The sequence below is a fragment of the Bactrocera tryoni genome, chromosome 4, assembly GCF_016617805.1.
Source record: "Bactrocera tryoni isolate S06 chromosome 4, CSIRO_BtryS06_freeze2, whole genome shotgun sequence".
NCBI lineage: Eukaryota > Metazoa > Arthropoda > Insecta > Diptera > Tephritidae > Bactrocera > Bactrocera tryoni.
In genome coordinates this window covers 45,306,682-45,333,883 of record NC_052502.1, presented here as the reverse complement: position 1 = coordinate 45,333,883, position 27,202 = coordinate 45,306,682, and the positions used below count along the sequence as shown (strand labels likewise).

The following is a 27,202-nucleotide window of genomic DNA, read 5'->3' as shown; positions in this document are numbered from 1 at the left end:
AAAGTATACAACAAAAACGTAAATAAATCCCTAGTATTCCTGTACTCTTTTGTTGTAAAGCAATTTGATTCATTCATAACAAATGCTGGTGATTACATACATAAATATTCAAAAAATATAGTGAGCTTATTAAAATAACAATAAAATTGTCTTTGAAGACACTCTTTAGAAAAAAAAAAACAAGTCTTCGTTATGATGACCCTTTCAACAAGTTCAGGAAAACATCAATCAAAATTCCAATTAATTTCGGTGCACATACTCACACTTATGAGAAAGAAAGGAAGAATGGCTGCGATAATTAAGTAACTCTGTGCAACTTTAACAATATATACTCATGCATATTTCGTTTAAAGTATGTTTATTTATTTTGCAATTCAGTTCAGAAACTACCAACATTTTTCTCGTAAACATGTACATGAGTATGTACATACATACATATACATATGTGCATATAATGAAATTGAATTCTATTTGTAGTAGCAGCAAATGTTCTTGTGAAACAGGTCGCAAGTGAATAGCATTTTTAATTAAAGAAATATTTTTGGTATACCAAACAATGGCGCTCAAATTTCTTACATACATACATATGTGCAGATAGTTGAAAAATAAGAATCGTACTTTTTATACTATTCATTCAAACCGGCATTATACAGGCCTTTCCCTGTATTTATAATGTAACCAGTACAATGTCATGAGTTTACAATTTAATTAATTTTATATATATATATGTGTATAAGTAGTACTGGTGTTCATATTTAGTTGGTACCGCCACCTGGTGCGCCTTCATCATCATCGTCGTCATCGTCGGAACCCTCAATCAGTGAGCTAAGAAATTCTTGTTGATTTTCGTTGATTAGTTGTAGTATGGCCGGATTGGCTTCGCCAACACGTTGTATGGCGTCGTTGATGAGGTCTGGGTGCTGCTGTATGGCGCGACGCAAATTACGGAACAGCGGATCACTGCGGAACATTTCGAATGGTGACATGCCTACATCAGCATCACTTTCACCACCATACAGTAATGCATTTTCTGGTTGCATTAAAACCGATTCGGGAATACCCTCAATTAAATATTCGATAGCGCGTTCTGGATTATTGAAACTTGCTGCCAATGCACGACGTACTTCGACCTCTGGATATCCCATACATACAATATTTGCTACCATTTCATCATTTACGCCACTCGTTGGTCGTGTAGGCTGTGGTTGCTGTACTGGTGCAGTTGCTGTACGCTGTGGTGTTGTGACCTGAGCCTCAGCCGCAGCAGCTGTCACTGGAGCTGGAGTTGTCGCTGGTGTTTGTGGTGAAGGTGGCTTTACCTCTGGTTGTGGTGTTTCTTTTACTGCTTCAGTTTCCTTAGCTGTTGGAGTGCTAGCTGCAGCTCTGGCAACGGCTGCCTCGCCAGCCGCGGACACAGAACTGCCTGCACCCGAACTTGCAGTCTCCACACCACTTTCTTCGGGCTGCTTCAAAACCATTACGACAAGGAATTTCTTTGCATCTATATTGTAAGCACTTAATGGCTGTTCATTAAAAAGTATTTTACCGGCATAAATGAGTTTTTGCAGCTCAGGCTTAACACCAACGTCTGGATATAGCGACAATTCCTTTTTCAGTTCATACACAGTCTTTGATAAATCGATATCGACCATCAGTGATTTCTGACTCAATGTTTTAATTTGCAGCTTCATTTTTTTACTTTATTCAATAAGTTAATAACAAAAAAATAATAGGAAAGAAATTCTAGCACACGAGAATATCCTATACTTTTGTTTTTACACATTAAAAAATTTGACATTTGCCGACTCATGCGTAGTGATGTAAAATTGTAAACATCCGCACTCGTAAGACACAAGTAATTGGTTTTTCAAAATTCGATATTTGCTGTTTACCTATACATAAGCTATTATTCGTTGCCAAGATAGTGGTTGAAAATCAAACGAGTAAAAGGCATGTGTGTGGTAATATCGACAGCACTAGCGAATGCGAAGAAGAAGAGAATGAAAGAAGGTTGAACGAAATGACTTGCGCAGAGAAATGTCAAAAGTGACCTCAACGTGGTTGTGGTTGTTGGACACAGCGCTGCCATATGCATATTACTAACATTTGTGTTATTTTTTGTATTTTTGTTTTAATATATAAAAAATATTTTTTAATAATTTGAATAAATTTTCGAAAGGATGGAAATAAAGAAATATATTCGCCATCATATAAGTAAATTTTAAGTCAATTTTAATTTAGCATCATAAGTACAGTAACGAGATAAGTTATATGTAACTGTGGAGGAAGGCTTAAAACATATAGAAACTATAAATACAGAATTGATATAACAGAAAAGAATTTAATCTACCAATGAGATAAAATTTTAAATTATTGGACAAATAAAATCCAATTATTTCGTATTCGTAACATTTGGAAAATTAAAGTTGAGAAATATTGCAAAAATTCCTTGAGGTAGATAGTTTAGACAAGTAAATTCTCGGGGTCATGTGAATAGTTGTGAAATAACATGCAATAAAATATACATAGATCCATGTCCTTATGGTTAAAGTTAATTCTCACTATCCTATTTATTAAGCCTTTACAAATCAGTTTAGCTCACAAAATTCTAAATTTAACTACCTATGACGTTTTGTTTATAGCGGCAGAAAACATGCCGGGAAGTAATTTGGAGTTTGACAACCCTTGGTCGCATAAAAATCCGGGTCCGTTCTGGTTACGTAGACCCGACTGTCGTGGGAACTAATCGATATTTCAAATCGTTTTTTAAAGAGATTAAAAACATAAAATCTCCAATCTGTTCCAAAATAAAGGAATTGACTGAAAATACCTAAATAATGCTAAAGCCAATGATTTGTCTAATCTTTGTCCGAAATTCCAATAAAAAGAATTCGAAAATGTATTGGTTTTCACAAGAGATCACAAAGATTCTAGCCACTCTTCTCAAAGATCGTTAAATAACAGAATTTGTTCGTGACTTCTTGGCCAAAACAATACTGTAACGATGCATCAAACCTCCATATTCGTCAGACTTGGCTCCGTGTAGCCTTTTCCTCTTTCCAAAAATTAAGAGTCAAGGACAGATTAAATTAAAAGCGCGTTGGTGAAAGAGCTAAAGTCTATACCAAAATCGGGTTGAGAATTGCTTCGACGATTGGAGGAGCGCTGACATAAGTGCATAATATCGAATGGGCACTCTTTAGAAGACGACAACATTAATGTAGACAAATGAATAAATCTTCAAAAACCGAAGATTTCCATTATTTTTTAAACAAATCTCGTACGTAAACTGTTAAAAGGTTCTACCTGAGAAACAAACGGTCTTGCGATACCCGAATTAATAATACTTCCAATACTCAACCATTAGGTGGCTCGTATGTCACATATGCACTGCGTGTAAAGAAACCCAGCCGTACACGGACATGCTCATCTTATATCAAAACCAGCTGACCTCACAACAACCCACCCTCTTCCAATGGACTAAGCTCACCGAAATAATGCATACTTCGGATATACAAGAATAGATTACTTAGAAGATAGCCCCATTAATTCACTATAAGCTAGACTTCGAAAGCTTCTGCTACAACAACAAATACAATAATGTTAGGAAATGTCATGATAGCCACTGTGAGCACAATAACTCATTATGCTTGTTATCGAATCTAATATGCATGCAAGACCTCGGAATCTTGTCGCAACAAAACTATTGCAAAAGTAGTTATAACATCGTTACATCCACTAATAATACCCGGCTGCGTTTCAGCTGCTTACAATTTTAAATAATCACCCCATTGGGAAATCGCCAGTGCGTAGCAGCTACTAAACCCTTTTGGCAGAGGAAAATTACACCAGCCATCGGCACTAATCTGGTGAATTGTGTGCCCAGAGCAGCGAACCGGTTTGATTACGAATGCGGCGCAGCAACCCGTTCGCCCTGTCCGTTTGTTGTTTGAACACTGATTTATTGCTCTTGGTCACTGCGAGGCGAATGTCGGACAGCCCCGCTGCGGCAAGGCAGCGGCGACCCTCATCTATCACAATTTTCCAAACAACTTCCGTTGTTTTTCTAAGCATTCGCACATTTTTTGTGGGACTACAAGAGCATTTCCTTTGCGAGTTTGGTAATTGAAGTTTTTAGTTTTCATTAAAATGTTACTTTTTGGGCTAAGATAATATGTTAATTTAAATGAAGAGAAATTACGAAGCATTATTTGGATTTCGGACGGCGCAGCATAAGTAAACATTTAAGTTAACATTGCATGTATGTAAGTGTGAACGTAGGTGGGGTGGTGAAAGGGTGTGTGCATTAATGCTGATTTATTTCGCCACTTTTACAGTTTTCAATTAAACCGGAAATTATGTACTTTTCGACAAGCGTGAAAATATAAGATTTCCAACACTTTCTGTGCACGCATTGAGCTTGCATTATTATTTTTTTGCTGTTGTTGTTGTTTTTTCTTCTCAACCGGAAATCTCACAGTTACGCCAATTGTAAAAACACGTGCAAAATTTTAAAATTGCCAAACTCAGCGAGACCCAGCAAAGCCAGGACGAGTTGAGCGAAAACGGAGAAAGAGAGAGAGAAAGCGCCGAGTAAATCATATGAAATATGTGGAAAACGTGTTGCAGATACTTATCGCTATCGATTTATCGCGAGCAAACGTTGCTTGGCCGACGCACGGAGTCTTCACAAAAGCCAAAGGGATTTTCGGAAAACGCGAAGGTAAAGAGGGGGAGGGTAAAAAAGTGATTCGAAATCATTTAGCACACCGTTAACACCCACATTAGGTACACATGAGTGCATCACGTAGCCGAGCGCCAAAGGAGAATGAGTAAGTGCATATGCACATGACTGCGTGTGTGTGTGTGTGCATGCATATGAACAGTGTAGGGTATATTTTGCCGCAAAATGTGCAACTCGCTCATAATTAAAACACACATAAAAATATTTGAGATTCCGCGTTGCGCCGGCCGAAGCAACCCTTCATTCATCAGGCTTACATTCCCCTCCTCCGCACAAGGCTACTCCTTAATACTTCAGGTTTATTGAAAATTATGCCGCAATCGAATTAAATGCAGCGACCATCGACAAATACACAATCAATGTCAGCGTGTTGCAACTACAAATGCCACACGAAGCGAGCGAAGCGATGTGATGTGAAAAAGTCGGGCGTCTTCCACGCAAATTTGCTGGTTTCCGTTGCGCCACACAAACACAAGCACAAATAAGTATATGCAGTGTTAGTCATATGAAGTCTACTTCTAGGGGTTGGCCACATCGATTAGTGCTGATCAAATAGTAACGCGAAAATGCAACAACGCAAGTCACGTGTCAGCCGCGCCAATGTATCATTATTGTATTTCTCTTCTCCGATTTTTTTTTTGTCTTCATTGGTGACCCGAGATAAGAAACAAGCGACACGTGGTCATTGACGAACTGCCAGTGCCAGTGTAAGGACTGTGCGTGCGTCTGTGTGTAGGTGAGGGATTTTTAATGAAACATACCAAAATGTAGCAATGTGAAATTGTCAACAACATTGATTGCTTTGTTGTTAAGTAGGTGGCGAGCGATCGATTGTGTTGCAAACAATGGGAAATAACTTTTCGGCGGCACGCGCTGGATTGCCACGTCAGCTAATGACATCAGATGCAGTTATTGGTCGGTGTCATATTTTATAGTTTAAAATTTTATGCTGCGCTTGTGATATCAATCAATTTAAAGCAATAGTGTGCCAAGGAAGGAGTTCTTCGAAAGAGCGATTTCGCGCTTATGGAAAAAGAGAAGAGAAAAGAGGAGAGAGTTACTATTGATACCGATTTCGTGTAGATTATACAATAGTAGATATGCGGACCTTCTTGAAAATCTACCGTAGTGCAACGAGAACAGATTTTAGCTATAAAAATATAATAATGTGTAACGAAGCATTATTTTCTTTCTGTTCTCAAGAGCTTGAGGAGCTGGCCGACAGGGGTAATTTTCGAAAATACGAAAAGATGCGGCAACTAACGGTATGTTTCAAGACCGGAGCATACTCTTGTAGAACCGAAAGTGGGGATCAAGTGGCTGATGTTCAAAGCATACTGAAGTTATGGAAGGAACAATTCTCCAGCCTGCTGAACGACAGTGAAAGTGTAACATCTGGAGGTGGCGAACCCAATCGATGACGATGGAATAGACGTTCCATTGCCCGACCGAAAAGAAGTTCGAATTGAAAAAAACAAAGCGGCGGGGGCCGATGGATTATCGGCCGAGCTATTCAAATATGCTTCTTTGCAAGATAGAAATTGATGAAAGCATGCCCGACGATTGTAAGTGTGCTCTGCCCTGTAAAGGGGGATCCAATAATCTGTGCCAATCATCGTGAGATAAGCCTCCTTAATATCGCATATATAGTCTTATCGAACGTAGTGTGCGAAAGACTGAAGCCCACCGCCAACAAACTAATTGAAGTGTGTGGCCGTAGACCTGGAAAAGCTAAAATTAACCAAATTTTTACCATGCGGCAAATCTTATAGAAGACCCGACACACACCACCTCTTCGCCGATTTTGAAGCCGCCTTCGACAGCACGAAAAAGAACTAATACGGCTGCGTAAACTAACTTTGAACAACACTAAAAGCTACGTCAGGATCGGAAAGGACCTCTTCGAGGTCTTTGATACCATGCGAGGTTTCAGACAAGGAGGCTCCCTATCGTGTGATTTCTTCAATCTATTGCTGGAGTCCTCTCTCAACGAACAAAGACCACACTCCTATTATATGGTGCAAAGTCATGGACAATTACATCATCTGATGAGTCAGCCTTAGGAGTGTTCGAAAGAAAAGTTTTCTGGAAGATTTATAGTCTTTTGCTAATTGCCAACGGCGGGTACCGCAGTCGATGGAACGATAAGCTGTACGAGATATACGACACCTTTGACATATGTAGTTCAGCGAATCACTAGACAGCGACTGCACCGGCTAGGTCATGTTGTACGGATGGAAGAGAACACTTCAGCTTTGAAGGTTTTCGATTCAGGACCGCCGGTGGATGCAGAGGAAGAGGAAGACCTCCACTCCGTTAGAGAGATCAAGTGGAGAAGGACTTGGCTGTACTTGGTATCTCGGTTAGACGCAAAATAGAGAAAAGAAGAAACGATTGGCGCGCTGTCGCTAACTCGGCTATAACCGCACAAGCGGTGTCTACGCCAGTAAAGAAAAGGAATACCTACAACAAGAACTGCAGAAAAATAAAAGTTTTGAAAAAATTTACCGATAGCACTTGTGGGTGGTGAAGCATTGAAACCTATATTAATGAACTCTGGCCCTATTTCTACCATAGGAAGCAACGGAAAGCAGAAGAGATGCGTCTAGATTTCCATATGCGCCACTTCTCGTACTGCTTTGAATGGCCGCTTATAGACTCCGGGTAGTACCTACCCAATGGACAATAATATTTATAGTTAGAAACATTAATAAGGACGTAACACTGAAATAGGGATCTACATATATTCTGGAAGACTTAAAATTATATTATTTATTTGTTAAATGTAGGATAAGCGAAGTTATTACCAATCAAACCCACTTTCAGAAAAAACGTTTACTTCGCCTTTACCGAAGCTATAATACCCCTCGAAGGTGCATTAAAGGGTATATAGAGCAATCTATACTGATATCCCTATAATTCAAGAGAGGCTTTACACAATAATCTGCCCCAAATTTCTTATATCTTGTCAAACTAAAAAGTTTTCAATACAAAGGCTGGATTTTGAAAGTTGAGTTTATATGCGAGCTATGTATATGCTATAGTCCCATCTGAATGATTTCTTCGGAGGCTGTATTGTTGCTTTGGACAGTTTTCTGTCAAGTTTGATGAATATATCTCCTAAAAATTTGGTTTTGATTGTTCAGTTTGTATGGCAGCGATATCCTATAGTAGCACGATATCGGCGGTTTCGAAAAATGAGCAGCTTATTGAATATTGACTATTACTTCAATTACATATTCTTCTAATTCTTTGATATAAGTAACTTCTTTATCGATATAGACTTTATTACAACCGAAATTGTGTGGTTTTGAAGCGCATTTTCTTAGTTGCTAGTCTCATCAATAGGAAGAACTTTACTAAGCTGAAGTAACCACGGATATAGTACTTAAATATATTGTGTATTGTCAAATTTTCTGATCTTTAAAAACAAGATCGCTTGATAACGCTTCAAATTCTGCAATGGGAACAAAGCTTTTTACTTCGGTAACATCAGATGTTCACTTAACTTGTAAGTTGTCATTATGCAATATACTAAAATGAACTCAAACCTTAACTAACCTTGCACAGCGCATAGAAGTTCACAAGTTTTACACTTTCCAAAAAGTCCAAAAAAATATGTCAACGACAAAAAATTTAGGAAAACGGTAACCACGGTAATTAGTGATATCTATGAACATATTTAGGTATGTACAGAAGTTCTTAGGAAGTTAATAAACCAGATTGATTAACCTCAGCGGTAGATATAGAACAGTATTCCTAAGGGTATATTAATACACACATAATGCCATTCCACATATAATTACATCTACAGTTACTTTGTATCAATATATGACCATACGCCTTGAGAATGCATGATAACAAGCACCGAAATTTTGAAATAAATACACGCTTACATTTGGTCATTTAGCTGTCCGCTAATCCGGCTTAACAGTAGCCGAGCTTGACAAATCCCAAATTTATGACTTAATCCAGATTCGATACAGTTTACCGCAAAATGCACGGCACATTGCGGTGGGGATGAAATGCTTGCTTTCGATATAGAATGAGAGATTGCACCAAACTAAACAATGGAGACGTAAGCAAACGAGAAACACTTCCCACGCTCAGCCTTAACACCTCATTAATCCATAAATAAGCATAGACGAACAAAACTATTCACGGAAAGGAACTACAATGGACAAAGCGCTGACAAAAAGGCGAGCAACTGCGCCGTTTGTTATGCATTATAAATAAATATTATTAATATTATGTATTGGCAACAACTTTAGGAGGTTACATGCCGAGATATGTCTGTCACTGCTTATGTGATTGGGATAGCATGAAGCCCTCATAGAGTGTTATGGTGTGGATCGTGAACTCATCAAGTTCAGTAAGGCAACCAGCCAACCCCTAATTGAAATTATGCGCCAGTAAATTCGAATGAAGCTGCGCAGTGGAAACTGGAGTACTTTTACAATTTAAATGGCATGAACGGATAAACTTATGAGGCGGTGAAAAAAGTAGAGCGTAAAAAATACCAACCGTATCGAATGCAGAGACAAAAGCCATACTAAACGGAAACAAAAAGCAGAATTAGGAAAATAGTAAAAAAGTACAGAAATTAATATTAAATTTGAATTTAGCAGAAATGATTGCACAGTGTGTGTGGAGGGCAGGGCAGCGTGATCAAAGAGGAGGAAAGGTGGTGTACGCTAAAGGAAAGCTGTCAAATGCAGTTGTGCATTGGACCAACGAGAAATAACTGCATATATAATTATGGATATACATATGGTGCACACATATACACATGCAAACATACATTTTTGGGATTTCTCAGGAAACTCTATGCAGCTTTGAACTCCAACTGTTTGAAATCGAACGAAAGCATTCAAGCATGACAAATTCATTCAGAAATTTATCCAAGTCAACGCACACGCTAGCCGCGCAGTCAATTACATAAATTCATACATATATGCATGCATATCCACGTATAAAGACCGAAATACATATAAGCAAGCTATGCTTGAAGGTCAGTGATGATGTTTGAAGGGGTAAATATACATAAGTACATAGGTTGTGAAACACCCGAAGTGCGTATACTTGTAGGATCACAACACAAAGGAATTGAAATTTTAATTTCTCTTAGAAATATTTTTACAGAATTACATATGTACTTATTTTTACATAGAACAATTTTAGTGGAGAGTGTACCGCTGCCTTGGACAATAATTCGTGCCAAATATCGGGAACATATCTTGTCAAATAAAAACTTTTCCATCCAAGAAATTTTTTGGTTTTGATCGTTCAATTTGTATGACAGCTATATCCTATAATAGTCCGATATCAGTGGTTCTCACAAATGAGTAGCTTCTTGGGGAAAAAAGAACGTGTGCAAAAGTTTAGATGAATATTTTCAAAACTTAGGGACTATCTTCAGGTATGTATAGGCAGACGCATGGCTGAATCGACACAGCTCGCCACGCGAGGATTGCATTGCGACCTTGCTCTATTGTGCCCTCTCCTAAATCACAAAGACTCACCTAGCCTGAACATATTGATAAAGACCAATATACTGCTAGGTGGTAGTGAGGCGTTGTAATCTCTATTTAGAAACATGGATCCAAGGGCCTTTATACTTCGTCTGCAGATTGCTACGCAGTCAGTTAGCAGGTGTTCTGGAGTTTCAGGCTTCCTGTCGCAGAACTGACAATTCGCGCAAGAAGCGAGACCAATGTTGTATAAATGCTTCTTCAGCTTGCAGTGGCCAGTGTTGAATGCGAGAAGTAGCCTGAGTTTGTGCCTTGGGAGGTTGATTACATACATACATACATACATACATACATATGTACATATGTACTTATTTAAACCTGCTGAGGTTGTAACCCATTAGTAACTTGGCATGGCGCATGCTTTGGAGTTGTTGCTAATATCTCTCCCTAGGTACTCCTTCTTCCTTTATGTTATGGGAACCACCGCGATGATGGGTTAGGTCCTACCTTGTTTGTGGATGCTGCGGAGAACGAGATCATCAACCAGTTTCTTCCCGGCTATACCTCTGTAACCGAGCACCTAGAAGAGGTGCTTTTAGTTACGTTCCGCCAAAGATTGCTTTAAGTGCCGCTTGACTATCGCTAAGTATGGTTATACGTTCGTTGGTTTTCTCTATGCAACGACTTAAGACTTCTGCCTGAAAAATGCTCGGAAAACTTTCCATAGGTATGGAGAGTTTTGTGCGTGGTCCAGCGACTCTTGCACCAATTCTCTCCGACGTTTTCGAGCCGTCGGTGTACCACTTGATTGTACTACCGCTAAGCAGGAGCTCGAGAGGGGAATCGTTCCATTCAGCCTTGCTGCTAAGAGTCACCTTGAACTTCTTGGTGAAGTTTACCCTGTTGTTAATGCTGCCCCTTGGGAGAAGAACCAATGGTATTACACCACTTAACTCTTTCATTCGCTGGAATGAGATTACCATATCTCTGCCACACCCTTCTGCTGTCCTTTGGAGCAGTGCATGTTTGGCTGCCTGACCCATTACTAGGTGAAGTGGTAAGAGCTCAAGCATGAATTCAAGTGCTGCCGTCGGACAAGTGCCCATTGCAGCCGACATGCAGATGCATGCAAGTCGTTGCAGCTTCCTCCCAAAAGTTGCAGCTTCAATAGTTGGTGCCCTACCGAAGTATGCGAAGCTTTTGAAACCCAAGCCACCGCCCCATACGTGATTATTGGTCATCATGTAACAATCCTTGGCTTGCAGCCTCAGCATTTACCAGCTAGTCGATTGCACACCACTAGTGCATCAGTCGCTTTGACCATGGTCAAGTCAACATACTGCTTCTACCGCAGAGTGGAATCCAGCGTAACCAAGGTATTTGACCATATTGGTCATCTCTACCTCTTTGCACCAAGGCTTAGGTTCCCGAGCCGGGCAAGGACCAACGTCTCTTGAATGGGATGATCATCGTCCTAGATGGGTTGATCTCAACTCCACTGGACCATCCTTTCTTCTTCTTCTTTACTGGCGTAGAAAACGCTTACGCATTGTATCAAATCGCAGAGTACAAACATACTTGTCGAAGCTTAAGCAGATGCTACGGTCAAAAAAACCCTGCAGACTAAAAATATTTGTGCTAATAACTTTGGGCGCACTAGGTACAGGGAAAAGTCGTTTAGTCTTAACCGTAAACATTATGGACCATGTAGATCAGGATTCTACTGTCAAGGATCCAGCCGGAACGGACTATCTTTATTTTGCTTGGACCGCGCGTGATTGCGAGGTGTTATATTAGAAAAATCGATTTGTGATTCGAGTGTTATTTTTGGAATAGAAAGAGGGAGAGGGCAGTTGAATCAAAGAGCGCTTGAATGATAAATGCGGTGAATATTTTCATTCGATAGCGACCGTCAAAAATTGGATAAACTATCGCAAACCGCTTTCGCGAAGGATACCTTGGTTATGAGATATCTGAGAGAGTAGATATCTCAAAAGACCGGGTGGGTTGTGACCGTAAGCATAGACCCACTGGTAGTAACATACACACCAGAGACCCAAGAACAGTCGCAGCAGTGGTATTCATCCGTCAAACCTGCTTCGAAGAAGGCGAAGACTTGGATATATGCCAAACAGCTAGTAAAGGGCAAAACGATCACATAAATCTAAGAATTGTAGACAAAATATCACACTTTTCGAATAAATAGTAGCGAGTAAAGAATAATCTTCTCTCCAGTAACTCTCCATTTAAAGAACATGTTACAATCATTACGGTTATTGCAGGGAAAATAAGTTAAATAATTGAAATTGGTAACCTTATTTTTGACATTCTGCCCCCAGAATTTCCAATGTTTCCCTTCGTGATAGGTTGGCATTAATCTGCTTAGCCATGCTTGGTTTGTATTGTTTATAGACACATTTTCAAATTTTATTCAATGTGTTTTTGTAACAATTTCGGTTAAAAAATTCAAAATCAATTGTGAAAAATTTGTGTAGAAAATGAAACTTACAATTAAAAATTTAGACCACAAGAGTTTCGTAATCAACACCTACGGCTTGAAAACTGTTTCCGATTTAAAACGTAAACTCTACAATGTAGCCGTTACAAATCTACTACCCGAACGACAACAACTCCTCTATGCGGGACGCGTCTTGAAGGACAACAAATTGCTCTCTTCTTACTCCATAGATGAGCGTAAGTTTTTATTGGTCATGGCAAGAAAGCCTTGGAGAACGTCGAACACTGGTGAAACAATACAACAAACCACCAACAATAATAACAGTAACAACAAAAACAAATTGATAACAGAAAAAGCTGGGCAAAAGCGCGTAAACGTTGGTCAAGGCGACGAATTAAATAACAACGGAACTGCAAAAGAAATGAAAGAGCAAAGAAGAGTCCGTATAAAGCACATTAAAAAGAAGCGAAACAGCAAAATCTTGATGGCCAAAAGTTCGATCAAATTAAAGGCATCCAAAAGCGTTGCGAAGAAAAGACATAAGTCACAAAATAAATTTAAAACTAGAACATCTTCAAGCGCTTCCTTGTCGCACGAAGATAGCCGAGCAAACAATAAAACACGACAGGATTCAGCAAGCTCTACAGAATCAACCGATTCGAAGCAAGCACGATGTCGATGTCGATGTCATAAAGTAAAAATAACAACTAACAACAAAACAATGAAGTCAACAAAATCCTTGCTGAGCACCAACAGATTGCGCATAACGAAGAACGCCAGCAAAATGCAGGCAACGAAGCGAAAAATATTGAAAAAATCGACACAACAGCAAGTTTGCGATGAGCACGTACTGCGACAAATTGTGGCGATGGGCTACAGTGAGGATGATGTGCGACGCGCTCTAGTCGCTAGCTTCAACAATCCCAACGAAGCTGTCGATTACCTTATAGAGCAGGTGCAAGAGCGCGTCGGACACCGAACCGCAGTAAAACAGCACCAGCAGCAGCGGCGGCCACAAACCGCGAATCAGCACAAAGCTAAAACAACGGAGCAGACGAAGCTCAATCAAGCGAACGCCCTGGCATTTCTGCGACAAGATCCAGACTTCAAGAATCTGCGACGCCTTCTGCGTAAGCGGCCGAACGTGCTGCAGGACGTCATAAGGCGTATCGATGAAACCCAGCCGGAGTTGTTGTTAATGCTGAAGGAGCATGAGAGTGAGTTTCTGCAGTTGTTGCACGAAAGCAGTGCGGAATCGGAGGATGAGCAGTGCAGCCATTGCAACTACAATAACATGCACATCTCGCCGGAGGAGGAGAAGCACATAGCGCGTTTGGTGCGCATGGGTTTCAAACGTCAGATGGTGATCTTAGCCTTCATAGCTTGTGATCGTAATGTCGAGAAGGCTGTGGACTATCTCTGTCGAATCGATGACATACACATTTGAGCGCCGCGCCGTTGAGATTTTGCAAGGTAAAAAATATATAAAGTTAGATTCAATTAATTTGTGTTTTTTTTTGAAAATTCTTCTTGTAATTTTATCATTCAAATACTTTTAACTGAATAAATTTTAGGTTGCACATCGCAACCCCAAAATCGTATATCAAAATAAATGCAGTGAACAAAAAAAAAAGAAATGCACTTGCGTAAATTTACCTGAAATTCAACAACAACAAACATACAAATTAAAAATATGCAGTTATTCATTTATTTACAGTAACGTTGATTGGATGATAGCCTCGTGGCGGTTAATGTTACTTAATCCTATTTATTTAATTTTATTTTATTGCATCAGTTTATCGATAGGGATGAGTCATTGCAACCCTTTGAGTTATCATTGCATCTTAGCGAGCAATCGATGTTTCGTCGCTGTGTTGCGCATGTGCACTTTGATGGTTTCGGTTGATTTTTAAGCACAAAGTCAAATAGGAGAAAGGGTTGATAAACAACTAAAGGAACTCCGTATAAATTAAGGGTGGAATTCTCTAAATCTAAGAACTGAGATTAACAGTAATTTAATATGTCCCGAAATGCAGGAAAATGAAATCACAACAGCAAACAATTACAAATAAACAATGCCCACAATTAGGGGCCTGTCAAAGTCGAAAGTTAATTGCTCTTATCGGAGGAAGCAATTATAAAATTTTGTTCTTGTTGTTGTAACTGTAGATCCCCTTAAGGTTCAGATAAGTTGTCATCGAGGTCATCCAACATTATGCACACAAAATGTGCTGTTTCGACGGGGTTGGACCATAGAGAGAGGGGTGTTAGATGTGTGGGGTTATCTGGGTATGCAAAGAGGTCGTTAGAGTCATACGGGGACTCGTTGCATGCTGGACATATGTACATATGTATATTTGGTATGTCGGAGTCGATTCTGGATAAATAGGAATTTAACTGGCTACAGTATCAAGAACGAAGCTGCTACAATTTCCACGTAATGTTCTACGTTACAGGAATTGACTCGGATTTTATCCGGCTAAGGGATGTTTTTTCGAGATCTTATCTTGTTTGGACCGGTTAGTTGTTATATAAAATTTTGTCTTTCTTATTTGCAATCAATTTTTAACTTAGTGTAGATGGATCCGACAACTTAAAACTCATTTTACTCGAGACCCTGTTTTCAGCTTCAGTAAGGAAAACTTCTCAGAACGGAGAGTCCGATCGATTTTCAAAATTTTCCAAGACCTTACGCTATATTTGTACCTATACTTGTCAGATAATGATTGAAGTAATAAAATTTCTGGTAATAATTTTTTAAGCCACTGGGAAGTGTAAATTTTTTCACAAAAAAAACTTTTTTTCCGGATGCCGCCTTTTTGTCTAAAATCAAAATTTTGCCTAGTTCTTTGATCTTTACGTCTCATCTATTGTAGCAATGAATTTTTTTGGTTTTTGGATTAATAAAATTCTAAGCAGAAAAATCTTCCTCACCGCCAGACACTTTTTTTCAGAAGTCATCCAAGAGATACACAACTTCTTCGTCGATTAATGTGGAATGGAGAAGGTACCATTTTCTATAAGAGAGTGCCACTGCTGGCCTACGGCGATGATATTGATATCATTGACCTCAACAGCCGCGCCGTTAGTTCTGCTTTCTCCAGATTGGACAAGGAAACAAAGCAAATGGGTCTGGCAGTGAACAAGAGCAAAACGAAATATCTCCTGTCATCACGACGATTGTCTGCGGCTTGGCTCCCTCATCACTCTTTACAGTCATAACTTCGATGTCATAGACAATTATGTCAGCCTCGACGCATAATAACTCTTACTAACAGGGGCTATTTCGGACTGCGTATGCAATTGCCGAACAAGACCAAACTCTACAAGTCACTCCTCATCCGCTTCCTGCTATATGGTGCAGAGGCATGAACAATAACAACATCTGATGAGTCAGCATTATAACTTTTCGACTGAAAGGATCTACGGAGAATTTATGGTTCTTTGCGCTTGGGCAGCGATGAATACCGCAGTCGATGGAACACGACGGCATAGACATAGTTCAGCGAATTAGGAGACTACGGCTACGCTAGTCGCCCGCATGGATGAAAACACTCCAGCTCCGAGAATATTCGACGAAGAATCCGCCGGGGGAAGCATAGGAAGAGCTCTACTACGGTGGGAAGGTCTGACAGATAGGGACCTGGCTACGCCAAACAGCGAAAAGGAAGACCGACTGGCGCGCTGTTGTAAACTCGGCTATAACCATGTAAGCGGTGTCTACGCTAATAAAAAAGAAGATCCAAGAAATCTAGATACGGGATCAAGGAAATCCAAAATTTTGAAAACGATTCGCCGATTATTAAAGTAAATTTTGTTAATGAAATTTTTTTTATTTATTTATTAAATAATATGCCACTCCGAAAAATTCTAAAAAAAAAGGGGGTTCTCTGACTTTCTAGTTGAAGGTGGCGCATCGGTCAAAGTTTTGTTCATTTGTTATAGTAATTAGACGGTCTGTGGGAGAAAACGAGAGAAAGCTTGAAAAGAAAAGATGACTTTCATTCTTCAACGGACTGAAACCAGTTAGAGCTGATGACCTGCATTTCAAAACTGTCAAACTGTTAGCATCTTAAAATGGCAGATAGCTTTTCAAAATTAGAACCACATGGACAGAGTAAACCGTTACTACAATACAATGAGCAAGGGTTTGAAAAGAAAGTTGCGCTGGAAGCGAAAAGCCAGTCAATCGAAAATCAATTATTCGAGAACTATTGACAGCGAAGCATAACTGCTTTTACTATGACCTTTTAATTACGGGTTTCGGGCTTAAATATGCCCTTTAAAATGCTTTCGGCTTAGGGGAGCTGGCGATTACGTAACCTCCATTGTCTGAGTAACGGTTGTTAGTTTTGTTTAACGGGAAGGCTAAATCAGTGGTCATCATCTAGCGGTAGCAATCTCGACGAAATTGCATTATAAAAATGGGATGTTACAGGAGTTCAACGATAAAGGTAACATATTCAAAGAGGTGGTCCGTGGATTTAAAGATTTTGTAAGCGAAAAGTTGCAGTTTATGATCGTTATCTGTCTATGCAACTATATGACACATGGATGAATAAGTGAGAATTTTTTTCCTAAATTGGTTAACCTATTTTATGTTCGTGTGAAGTTCGGTCTCCATAGTTCAATTAGTGTGTGTTTGAGAGGTATTTGTTTACGACGCAAAAAAACGGTGTTGACATTTGAGCGAAAGCAGGTAAAAGATCTATATACCTAAGCCTACTATTTATCGATTCAAACACGGATAAAATCCGAGCCAATTCCGGTAACGTATAACCGCCTATCGTGGGAATTGATTCTCAATATCTCTAAAGGATCGCCAAGCGATGAGCGAAATATGCTCGAAACATTAGCCGAAACCGTAAAACCCCAAACTCGAACCCCGTTCCCACGACAATCGGGTCTACGTAACCGGAACGGACCAAGATTTGTCAACTCGGCATAATTCTGTCGCTACAACAACAACAAACTCGAACTCACTGAAGGCCATCAGAGCCAAAACTTATTAAAAGTGTATAGAAATTTTGATTAAGCTTTGCCAGTCCGGGTCAAATTTGATCAGACGGTAAATAAGGGCTTCAAAATCTTTAACCTCTTATAAAAACAATGAAAAAGTATGTTCAAAACGTTGGTGACAAACAAAGTTAACTATTCGTGGTATTAAGGATAACCAACTTATTTTCTTTGCACCGGATTACTTTTCCAATTACACAACAAACGGTTATTTAATTACTTAGATTAATCGAAATTCAATTATCACTTACCTTAAAGCTCATTTGTACATTCGGCGAATTCGCCATCGACGGCATTTGCATTGCTTTGGTATTTGTTGTTGCTGCTGCACCAGTTGTTGCTGTAGTTTTCTCGTTGTTCTGTTGTTTAGTTGTGGTTTTATTTTTTCTTTTCGTATAAGTGCGTTTGGTGCGCTTGTAACGTCTTGGCCGACAGTTAAGAAACTCAATTTCATGCTCGTTCACCGCTGGCGGTGGGGGAACCGGTGCCGATACCGGCGCATAACCCATATAATCGAAAGTATTTACATTCGGCATGACATTGCCAAGATTTTGTGGTTGTAATTCTAGCTGCGGATATTGTGGCTGGTATTGTTGTGTTTGTTGCATGGTCTCGTAAATCATTGTGCTCGCATCGAAGGGTGCCGGCGGTGTCACCGTTGTGACACCACCACTGGCGTTAGCATTCTTAAAGCGGCCGGTCATTGCATTTAGATATTCCGGCATTTTTTCACTTAATTGTTTATGTCTTTTTTATTATTTTGTTTACACTGTAGTTTGGGTTTTAGGTAAAAAGTTTTGTGTTTTGGGATATTTTGGAATTTTGCTGTTTAGCTGCAATAAAATTTACAATTTTTGTTATAAAATTTATTCAGATGTTTAGTTTAAGATATAAACATTGTAACGAATACTGCTAAAGTAAATACTAATAATTTTTGTTTACTAAAATTTTTTTTTAAATTATTTGATTTCTTTTTATTTAAAATTTTGGTATTAATTATTTCTTTTTTAATTTTTTATATTACTTTTTTTTTCTTTTTACCTGTGTAAAAGAAACAACAATTTTTTTTTTTTATTTAAGCCCAGTAAATGCCTTTTTATTTGTGAATTCATTTAATTTTTATTTTATCCATCTGCATCGCATATTTTTAATTTACTTGTAATTATATTTTGTGATAAATAAATAATTCAATCTATTGTAGCCTGCTTATAGTTATCACGCAAGTAGCTCAAGCAATTTAATTGTTCAAACGCTTCTTTATCTCATTCCCCAATTCGGTCAGTGATATCTCCTCCTCCTTGCGTGTACTCACTTCACGTAACTTCACAACGCCTTTGGACAATTCCGAGTCACCAAACACCACTGCGAAAGGTATTTGATTTTCCTCACAGTATTGCAACTGCACTAACAACTTAGGATTAAGCTTATAAGAGTGTTCAGCCTTTAGAGAAATAACACATATGTATATCAAATGCCAACGTAGTTAGTGAAATGTAGAGCTCTTACCTTAATGCCTTGGTCCCAGAGGCTATTCAAAATGCTCAAACGCTTTTCGTGCAAGCCTTTATGTGCCGATGCTACATACACCTCCACCTCATTGGTGCGTGTCTTTACGCCGGCTGCCGCATTTTTGGCTTCCAATACGGAGAAGATACGTTCCACACCAATGGAGACGCCAACGCATGGCACTTGCTTGCCCTTGGGATCGAACATGCCGACCAGGTTGTCATAACGCCCACCGCCAGCCACTGAACCGACAGCACCTTGTTCCTCCGCAGCATCAGCACCATTCTGCGCAATCTTCGGCTCGGCCTTCAGCACACACTCATAAATTACACCGGTATAGTAGTCCAGGCCGCGTGCCAGACTCAAGTCGAAGCTAATCTTTGGCGACAAACCCATAGCATCGCAGTACTTCAGCAGCAGCTGCATGCTTTCCAAGCCTTTAACGGCACTAGACACAGATTTCAATTTTTCATCAGCTTGCAGCTGTGCCACAAGCTCAATACCGCCACTCAGACGCACATATTCACCAATTTTATCAGCAGCGACAGCATCCAGCCCCTTTTCCTCAATCATTTCCTTACGCACTTCAGCCCAAGGAGACTATCAGCGAATAACAAAGAAATATATACATGAAATACATTATAAATAAAGATTTGTTAGTTTTGTGTAACTCACCTTATCCAACTTATCTACGGCAGAGCAAATAGTGCGGAACTTATCCGCAGGTACACCACACGCCTCGAACATGCCATCCAATAATTGCCGATGATTAATTTTAATCACATATTCGCCAATGTCCAATGTATCCAGCACTTCAGAAACAATTTTCACGCACTCTGCATCTGGCAGCATGGGATCAAAAGTGCCGGCAATATCGAAATCGCATTGATAGAATTCACGATAACGACCGCGTGTCATAGCGGGATTATCACGCCGGTATACTTTGGCGATATGGTAGCGCTTTAAGGTAGATATTTTACTCATAGCCAGGTAACGTGCTAGGGGCACAGTCAAGTCATAGCGTAGCGACAAAATTTCGCCACCTTGATCTTTGAGATCGTAAATGAGTTTGGAATCCTCACCATACTTGCCAGTGAGCACCTCCTGTAAGCAAATGCAAAATAAATATATATATTAAGGAATCGTTAGTGCTTTCAGCGTACACTAACCTTTAACTCAAATACAGGCGTATCGATGGCTTCGCCACCATGTTTCTTGAAGACCGCCACAATCTTATCCAGCACACCCTGCCGCAACATCATCTGCTGTGGCGAATAGTCGCGCGTACCTTTTGGCGTCTTGAGCGTAAACTTCTGCGGCGTTGCGGGGCCATCGCCGAGCTTCGCTTTCAGCGCTAACAAACGCGCTACCTCTTCATCTATCTGAAAATCCAATAAAAAAAACAGTTTCGGTTGCACAAATGGTATACATTATTTAATGCATGTACTAAAGCTAACCTGCGCCAGTTGTTGTTCTAGCAGGGTTGCCTCTTCATCAGTCTCATTATTGCTGTTGATTGCGTGGTTTTTCTTTTTTCTATGTGAAATTTCATTTGTTGAAGCACTTTTGAATTGCCCCACCTTATGGTTGGTGGCGCAGTGACGACACGTTTGCTGATCTGCGGGCCCGAATTTTCGTCCGCCGCTGAACGTTGTACACACAAATGTGGACCAATTTGTTATTGGCCGACTTTTTGTATGACCAATTAAGTAAGCAGTTTGACGGCCAATCGAACGCAACATTTTTTATGTTTTATTTAATATTTAATAGGATTCTATAGTTTTACAGATTATCTCGTTTACAAAATTTTACTCAATTTGAGTTCGAATAATCTTGTGTGGAGAAGTTTTTGGTAAAGATTTAATAAAACGCGCCGATTGTTTAAACCTAAACAACAACAATAATGAAACTGATTAGAAATTGTCTCCGAGTGGAAAAAAACAAACATATTCTTAGAGAAATTCGTAACTTACGATGCTATTTTTTACTGTTAATAGTTGACGCGCATAAACAACAACAGAGATTATTTACAAACATATTAAGCAAAATTATTTATTGATGAAAATGAAGCATTACTAAGCGTGAGGTTAATTAGATGGAAAAGTGTGAATGAAGATGATGTGTTATGTGAACAGATATGTATAATTGAAAAAGGATATATGTATAAGGAATTAATTTACACAAATTATGGTGCGTCTGAAACCAAAATATAAAAAAAAAAACTAATTGCGTTTAATTTCTGTTAAAATTCAATTGGGATTGAAATTTTGTTTTATGTGATTGCAACATTCCGTTATATGAGCATGTGTCAACGACCGTGTGAAAATTAGTTACATTACCACATAATAATGAAATGAAAATGTTATAATTTTAACTTACGAGACTAAATTCTACGAAGGGAGACTATTTTACATATTTTTGTCTTCTAAAATATTGCATTCCATCGGCCACAAATTGCTGCGTTGGAACACTTCATTATGATTGAATATTTAAAGTCATACGTTGTTTAAACATATTCTTTTTATAAGATAAAAATATAAGGAATAGTTTATAAATGAATGTATATAAACATACCTACCTGAAATATGTTTTAAATAACAAACAAAAAATAATAAACCGAGTTTTCATAGAAAATTAAGCGTTGTTTATGAATACTCATAATATACTAATTTTAAAAAGTAAGCTAAATATTGGCAAAACAACATTTTGGAAAAATTATTCCACAAGAGTATAATTTAAAGAAATAATGAATGTTATAATCAAGAAGGAAATATATATGTATATGTACATAGATATACATGCATACCTACATACATATGTATGTACTTGTATGCATGTATTTATAATGCTTAGACATTTTGGCTTCTAATTAACTGCACTTAGTGCATAGTGATCTTCTGCCATACATTCATACATTACATTAGAATCTAGGTACTGGATGCATACATACATATGTATGTATGTACATATGTACATACATATGTATGTATGTATATATGTAAAATTTCATATGCAACCCAATAAGACTAAAATCAAGTTTAGTAGAATAGATGCCACTCGTCAAAGTGCTTACCCATGTCCATATTGTAATGTGTTACGAAATTTCAAGGTAATTGGAGCGCCAGCTTAAGCATCATAACCAATCCAGAATTACAGTGCATTCTCGCATTCAAGTTCAAAAAAATATATAAAATTAATTGACGCAAAAATCAAAAGCCAGTTTAGGAGGCATGAAGCAAGTTGATCTGTAGACTATGGCTGCACGCGGCAAGCCCCTAAAAATGAATACCCACGATACCGTTACACGTAACTGCCGTTCTCATATAAACGACATTACTTTTGCTTGCAGAGCATAATATGAATGTGTGTGTAATTTTTTCTATAACAAAACATAAAAATGCTATTAGTGCTTTTGAACACTGAAAACCGGTCCATGGCACTGCATTCAAATATATATACAAGGTGCCTCAGCAATAACAATAGTCATTACTTATTTTAGTTGCTGGCCATTTCGATTCGAAAGTGAATGTTTGACGAAAATCTGCCAGCAATATAGACTTACATTGTGTATTTTGTGGTAATTTTAGGTAACCAGGCAAGCAGTCTGCATAGCCAAAGCGCAGCAGTCAAAGCTTCCCTCCCCCCGCACGAAACGCTCTATTACATTCATTATTAATTATGGTAGACGCGAGTCAATGCTGCTGCAGCAATGAATCACCCGAAGACAGTAGATACCCTGTCAAAAGCTAACAACACCAACAACAGTAAAGCAAAGAGTTTTTTTTGGTTTGAAGGTTTTTGCAAGACATTCTAATTATCTGATGAAATCTCTAAAAAAATTAACGAATATTTTTTAATTTAGAAATGTGTACCAACTATTATTATATACACTTACTTTTAAATATATATATATAAACATATAATGAGTGATGAAGTATTTTGTTTTAGTAACTTGACTTTAATATGGGTTCAAGAATAAGAAAATGATAACAAATAGAACACCAATATGATTTGAGTCTCGGGAAAACAGCTGCAGTGATGAGCTTACCTTTTCTTTGGTTTCCTTGGCTGCTTTAAGTTTTCTAACTAAATCGCCTTGAATTTTAATTTCTTCGAGTATCTGTTCACGCGTCTCACTCATTCTATTCTACACAGGTGTTAGTTTTTTCTAATTCACAATTTTAATGTATGTTTTTTTTCACAGATGCAGTCCCGTTTTTTAGTTCGTTTGATGCAAATTATTTCTCACTTCAAACTTACACTAACTTTGCACACTACTCTACTTATAGAAATAGTCTAACGCAATTTGTAATATTTCATTCAATATTCACTTATTTTATTTATATAAAATAATGCAAGAAAATGTATTACCAAGCACAAAACGCACACGCGGTGGAAAATGCAAGTTGAACGAATACGTTGCTATTGCGGAAAAGGTAAAATATTTGACAGTTCGTTTTGACATTTCTTTTGTCAACTGTCCTCGCAAATAAACTGAGAGTTGCCCAATTGTATGCACTTAGCAATAAATACACAAAAGTTCAAAAACTAGGTCGAACTTCCAACAGATTTGGTTTGATGGTAAAGAAATTTTGACAATTAACTGATTTTAAGTAAACTGGCGGTATCCGGCAATTGGGTATGTAACAAGTCCCAACAAGAACAAAACAAACTAGTGGTTTACAAAAACAACGCACCCCTTGAAAATTGAAGCATAATTATGTGCTTTACAATGTTAGTAGCAATTGATGCTGTCACTTTGTTGATTAATATATGTATGTATTTGTATTTCCCCTTCTTATGTGTGTGCGTATATTTTCCCTATGGGCTAAATCACACTAATGATGAAGAAATAACGTTTCTTGTTTAATAATTGCAAAATTTTATTTTTCACTTTTAATAGTTGTATTTACGTATACAATTCAAAACTTTTAGCGAAAATCTTAAATAAACGTACATATGTAAATGTTTATGTACAGTAATATATAAAAATATTGTGGCTAGATTAGACTAATTGAAAGCAAAGCATTTCTCACAATAAAAACAAATAAAAATTTTAACAAAGTTTGTATAAATTGGGAAAGCAGTAAAAACAACCAATTAACCGAATGTAATTTAAATTGTAGTTACATAATAATTAATGATATTGCGAACTATTATATCGAGTACTCAAGTACTTTTTATGCGTTAACTTATAGTTTTCGCTTTTTCGCCAACATCTTGCGACGTTTTTCGATCGCCTCCAATTTCATGTCCTCCAAGTCTTCTTGTATTCCTATTTTTTTACTAATATATTCCTCACGCTGCACTTGCGCAAAGTTGGATTCCATAGCAGCATCATCATCGTCATCTAAATCACGATACCTACACACAAACAAAGAAAATTCTCACAAATTAGCTACATTCTTTTACAACAAGGACGAATAATAATTGAATTTCTTGTAGCAATGTTCTACATACGTACTTTTGTTTATCATAGCCAAATATAGCGCGTATATGTGACGAAACATCTTCTTCTTCATCGCCATCGTCAATAAAGTCGTCCATCTCTGAATCGTATTCCGAATCATCATCTTCAATACGCAGTCCTATTAAAAGAGAATAAAATTTATTTTTAGTCTGCATTGTGTTATATTATATGTTTTGAAACTCACTTTTATTTGGTTGTGGCTTCTTTGTTTCCTTGCCGCGATTGCGCTGCACATCGGACGGTGGAAACTGCCGCGTCTTTTGTACATCTGGAGGAGGAAACTGACGCGGTTTCACAGATTTCATATCACGGGGTGGAAACTCGCGAGTTGCACCATTATATGGATTCTTACTCGTCGAACTGCCATAAGGATTCTTACTGCTGCTGCTAGCTGAGGCACTGATAGATGACCCCGATTTTGTACTAACTGACGAAGGTTTATATGCAGCGGAATGAGATTGTTTGGCACTTGATGAAGAAATAGCTGAGGCGGATGTACTCTTCGCATGAGAACTCAATGTGTCCTTTTGTGATGATACTAAAGTCGATGAGGAGGAAGGATGTTGCTTTTTAATACCATTAGTCCCGCTAACAATAGTCGAAGACTTAACAGCAGAACTTTTATTATATGAGGATTGTGTTGTCGTTGTAGGCGTAGACTTGGTTTGGTTTAATTTTGGGATACGTCCATTTGGTTCCATGCGGTTGGGTGCACTCGACGTCGCCGTACCGTTTTCTCGGCGTTCCTTTCCCGAACTGGCTCCCAGTGTACGTTCCTTTTCTCGTTCTCGATCTCTACGTTCACGTGCTTCCTTAGCCCGTTGTCGCTCCTCCATTTCCTTCTTCTCCTTCATTGTTAACAAACGTTCTGGCTCTTTTTTCTTAACAACTGGCACTATTTCAACCGGTTCATGCTGTTTTTGCTCAGCTAATTTTAGTAAAGCTTTAAAGTCCATTGGAGGTGGTGGTGGTTTACGATTCTTTTTACGATTTTGTTCCTCTTCTCGTTTCTTTCGTTCCTCTTCACGCCGTTCCGCCTCAGGATCATAAAGAGGTTTGGAAGAACTTGGTCGACTTATACTGGGTTCCTTAATACTGCTACTTAAACTAGTGCTACCATGCGCTATTCTTTGTCCTTTAAGACCTCTTTTTTCTTCAATTTCACGTGTAATGGCAGCTTTTACCCGTTCCTTTGTTCCTGACAGGTCTCTTAGCGACTGAGGTCTACTTGGTGCAAAGCCTTTGTCCTCTTTTACGTCTTTCACCTATATAAATGTAAGACGATTTTAGTACAAAAAAACTCTTATTATTAATAAATATACAGTACATACCTTTTCTATATATTTTGCATAAAAAGCGTTTGCCTCGGTTGAAACATATCCATAATCATCCTGATCGGGTTGGTCAGGTCCGGACATCGTAACAGCTGTATGATCTGTATTTATTGCATCGTCCAAAACCGATTTATTGGCAGATTTTGTGACTTTTAGCATTTTTCTTATCTTATTTTTTGATTTCTCGTCTCGCATTGCCAATAAGTTAGCTAGCTTTTGTTGTTTTTCTTTTTCTCGTTCACGCTCCTCCTGCTCACGTTTTTGTAAAAACTTTTGTATATTCGCTGACAATTTCTTCTCCTTTGATTCTTTTTTCGGAGGAGCGAATTTAGTGCTATAATATTTGCCCTAAATAATACAAATATATTTATTTAGTTCCACATAGTATACGATTGATAAGCATAATAGTGATAAAATAGACAATGGAGTTAAGCAGAAGACAGTTTAATGAGAAATACACTGACTTAGAAGTTAAACAATCTACCAATCACCATGTGTCTTATCATGTATGCACCAGGGTTAACCAGTGAAAACGTTCGACAAACTTTTCTTTTTTATGAAATTCATTTTCATGAAAGTATAATTTGTAGTAACTGTTCCTAAAGAATAATACATGATCCTGCCACATATTATTCATTATTTAATTGCTTAAATTTGGGTGGTATTGAACCCACTGAACAGCTGTTGGCCGTATTCTTACCTCATTTTTACTGTTTTCACTATTTTTCTTTGCCACATGCAGCAAAGTTCCGAAATCCATTTTAAATAACTTCCTATAGAGATTTAGATTATCTTTTCTTTTTAAATGGGCTTAATACTAAGCAGTTACATGTATATTAAAAATGTCGCGTTACTTTTACGATTTTGCAAAATTTGAGAACATGAAATCTGAACTAATTTTTTATGAAGACTGATAGAAAATTACCCTTGCTGACAGATATATATTGAAATCCGATAAATAGTTGCTAAAATTACCCCAGGGATGATTTTTGTAGGGTTGCCAGATGTTAAAATTTGTAATTTAAAAATTTACTGTGTTCTTTCGAAATTTACCATGGCATCTCTATTGTACCAAAATTTTAAATTTTTTTTTTAATTTCTTATAATTGACATTTATTAGAATTTTGGCGTTATTTTTTGATATTGCCAAAGAGAAAATTAATTAAAACTTAAAGCTTTACTATGTCTTCATAAAACTCACCA

At 38.1% G+C, this 27,202-nt stretch overlaps 5 protein-coding genes across 6 annotated transcripts in view; 1 reads left to right on the top strand and 4 right to left on the bottom strand.

Moving 5' to 3' along the window:
- The window catches only part of LOC120773803 (zyxin), a 230,402-nt gene extending 211,939 nt beyond the window's left edge, over positions 1-18,463 (bottom strand). Inside the window, exon 1 of the mRNA XM_040102912.1 lies at positions 17,941-18,463. Coding sequence (XP_039958846.1) covers positions 17,941-18,414 — 474 coding nt within the window. The 5' untranslated portion in view covers positions 18,415-18,463. The remainder of the gene's footprint in view (positions 1-17,940) is intronic.
- LOC120773804 (UV excision repair protein RAD23 homolog B) lies at positions 342-1,835 on the bottom strand. The gene has a single exon (XM_040102913.1). It carries the CDS (start codon positions 1,689-1,691, stop codon positions 756-758), a length of 936 nt encoding a protein of 311 aa, XP_039958847.1. The 5' UTR covers positions 1,692-1,835; the 3' UTR covers positions 342-755.
- Positions 12,593-14,284, top strand: LOC120773802 (UV excision repair protein RAD23 homolog B-like). Its single transcript, XM_040102910.1, has one exon. It carries the CDS (start codon positions 12,714-12,716, stop codon positions 14,118-14,120), a length of 1,407 nt encoding a protein of 468 aa, XP_039958844.1. The 5' UTR covers positions 12,593-12,713; the 3' UTR covers positions 14,121-14,284.
- Positions 18,464-18,805: 342 nt separating the features above from the next.
- On the bottom strand, positions 18,806-23,627 carry LOC120773874 (histidine--tRNA ligase, cytoplasmic). 2 transcript variants are annotated; one of them, XM_040103028.1, is made up of 6 exons: positions 23,244-23,331; positions 20,653-21,082; positions 20,365-20,577; positions 19,871-20,299; positions 19,196-19,795; positions 18,806-19,130 (listed from the first exon to the last, which is right to left on the bottom strand). In XM_040103028.1, the coding sequence occupies exons 2-6, from the start codon at positions 20,935-20,937 to the stop codon at positions 18,927-18,929; spliced, it is 1,731 nt and encodes a 576-aa protein (XP_039958962.1). In that variant the 5' UTR covers positions 20,938-21,082; positions 23,244-23,331; the 3' UTR covers positions 18,806-18,926. The 2 variants fall into 2 exon arrangements, with proteins under 2 accessions (XP_039958962.1, XP_039958963.1); XM_040103029.1 differs by lacking the exon at positions 20,653-21,082 and having other exon boundaries at positions 23,244-23,627.
- A 529-nt stretch (positions 23,628-24,156) lies between these two features.
- LOC120775484 (protein SPT2 homolog) lies at positions 24,157-26,893 on the bottom strand. The gene is made up of 5 exons (XM_040105688.1): positions 26,700-26,893; positions 25,997-26,347; positions 24,850-25,930; positions 24,660-24,783; positions 24,157-24,559 (listed from the first exon to the last, which is right to left on the bottom strand). Exons 1-5 carry the CDS (start codon positions 26,757-26,759, stop codon positions 24,388-24,390), a joined length of 1,788 nt encoding a protein of 595 aa, XP_039961622.1. The 5' UTR covers positions 26,760-26,893; the 3' UTR covers positions 24,157-24,387.
- Between the last annotated feature and the right edge of the window lie 309 nt (positions 26,894-27,202).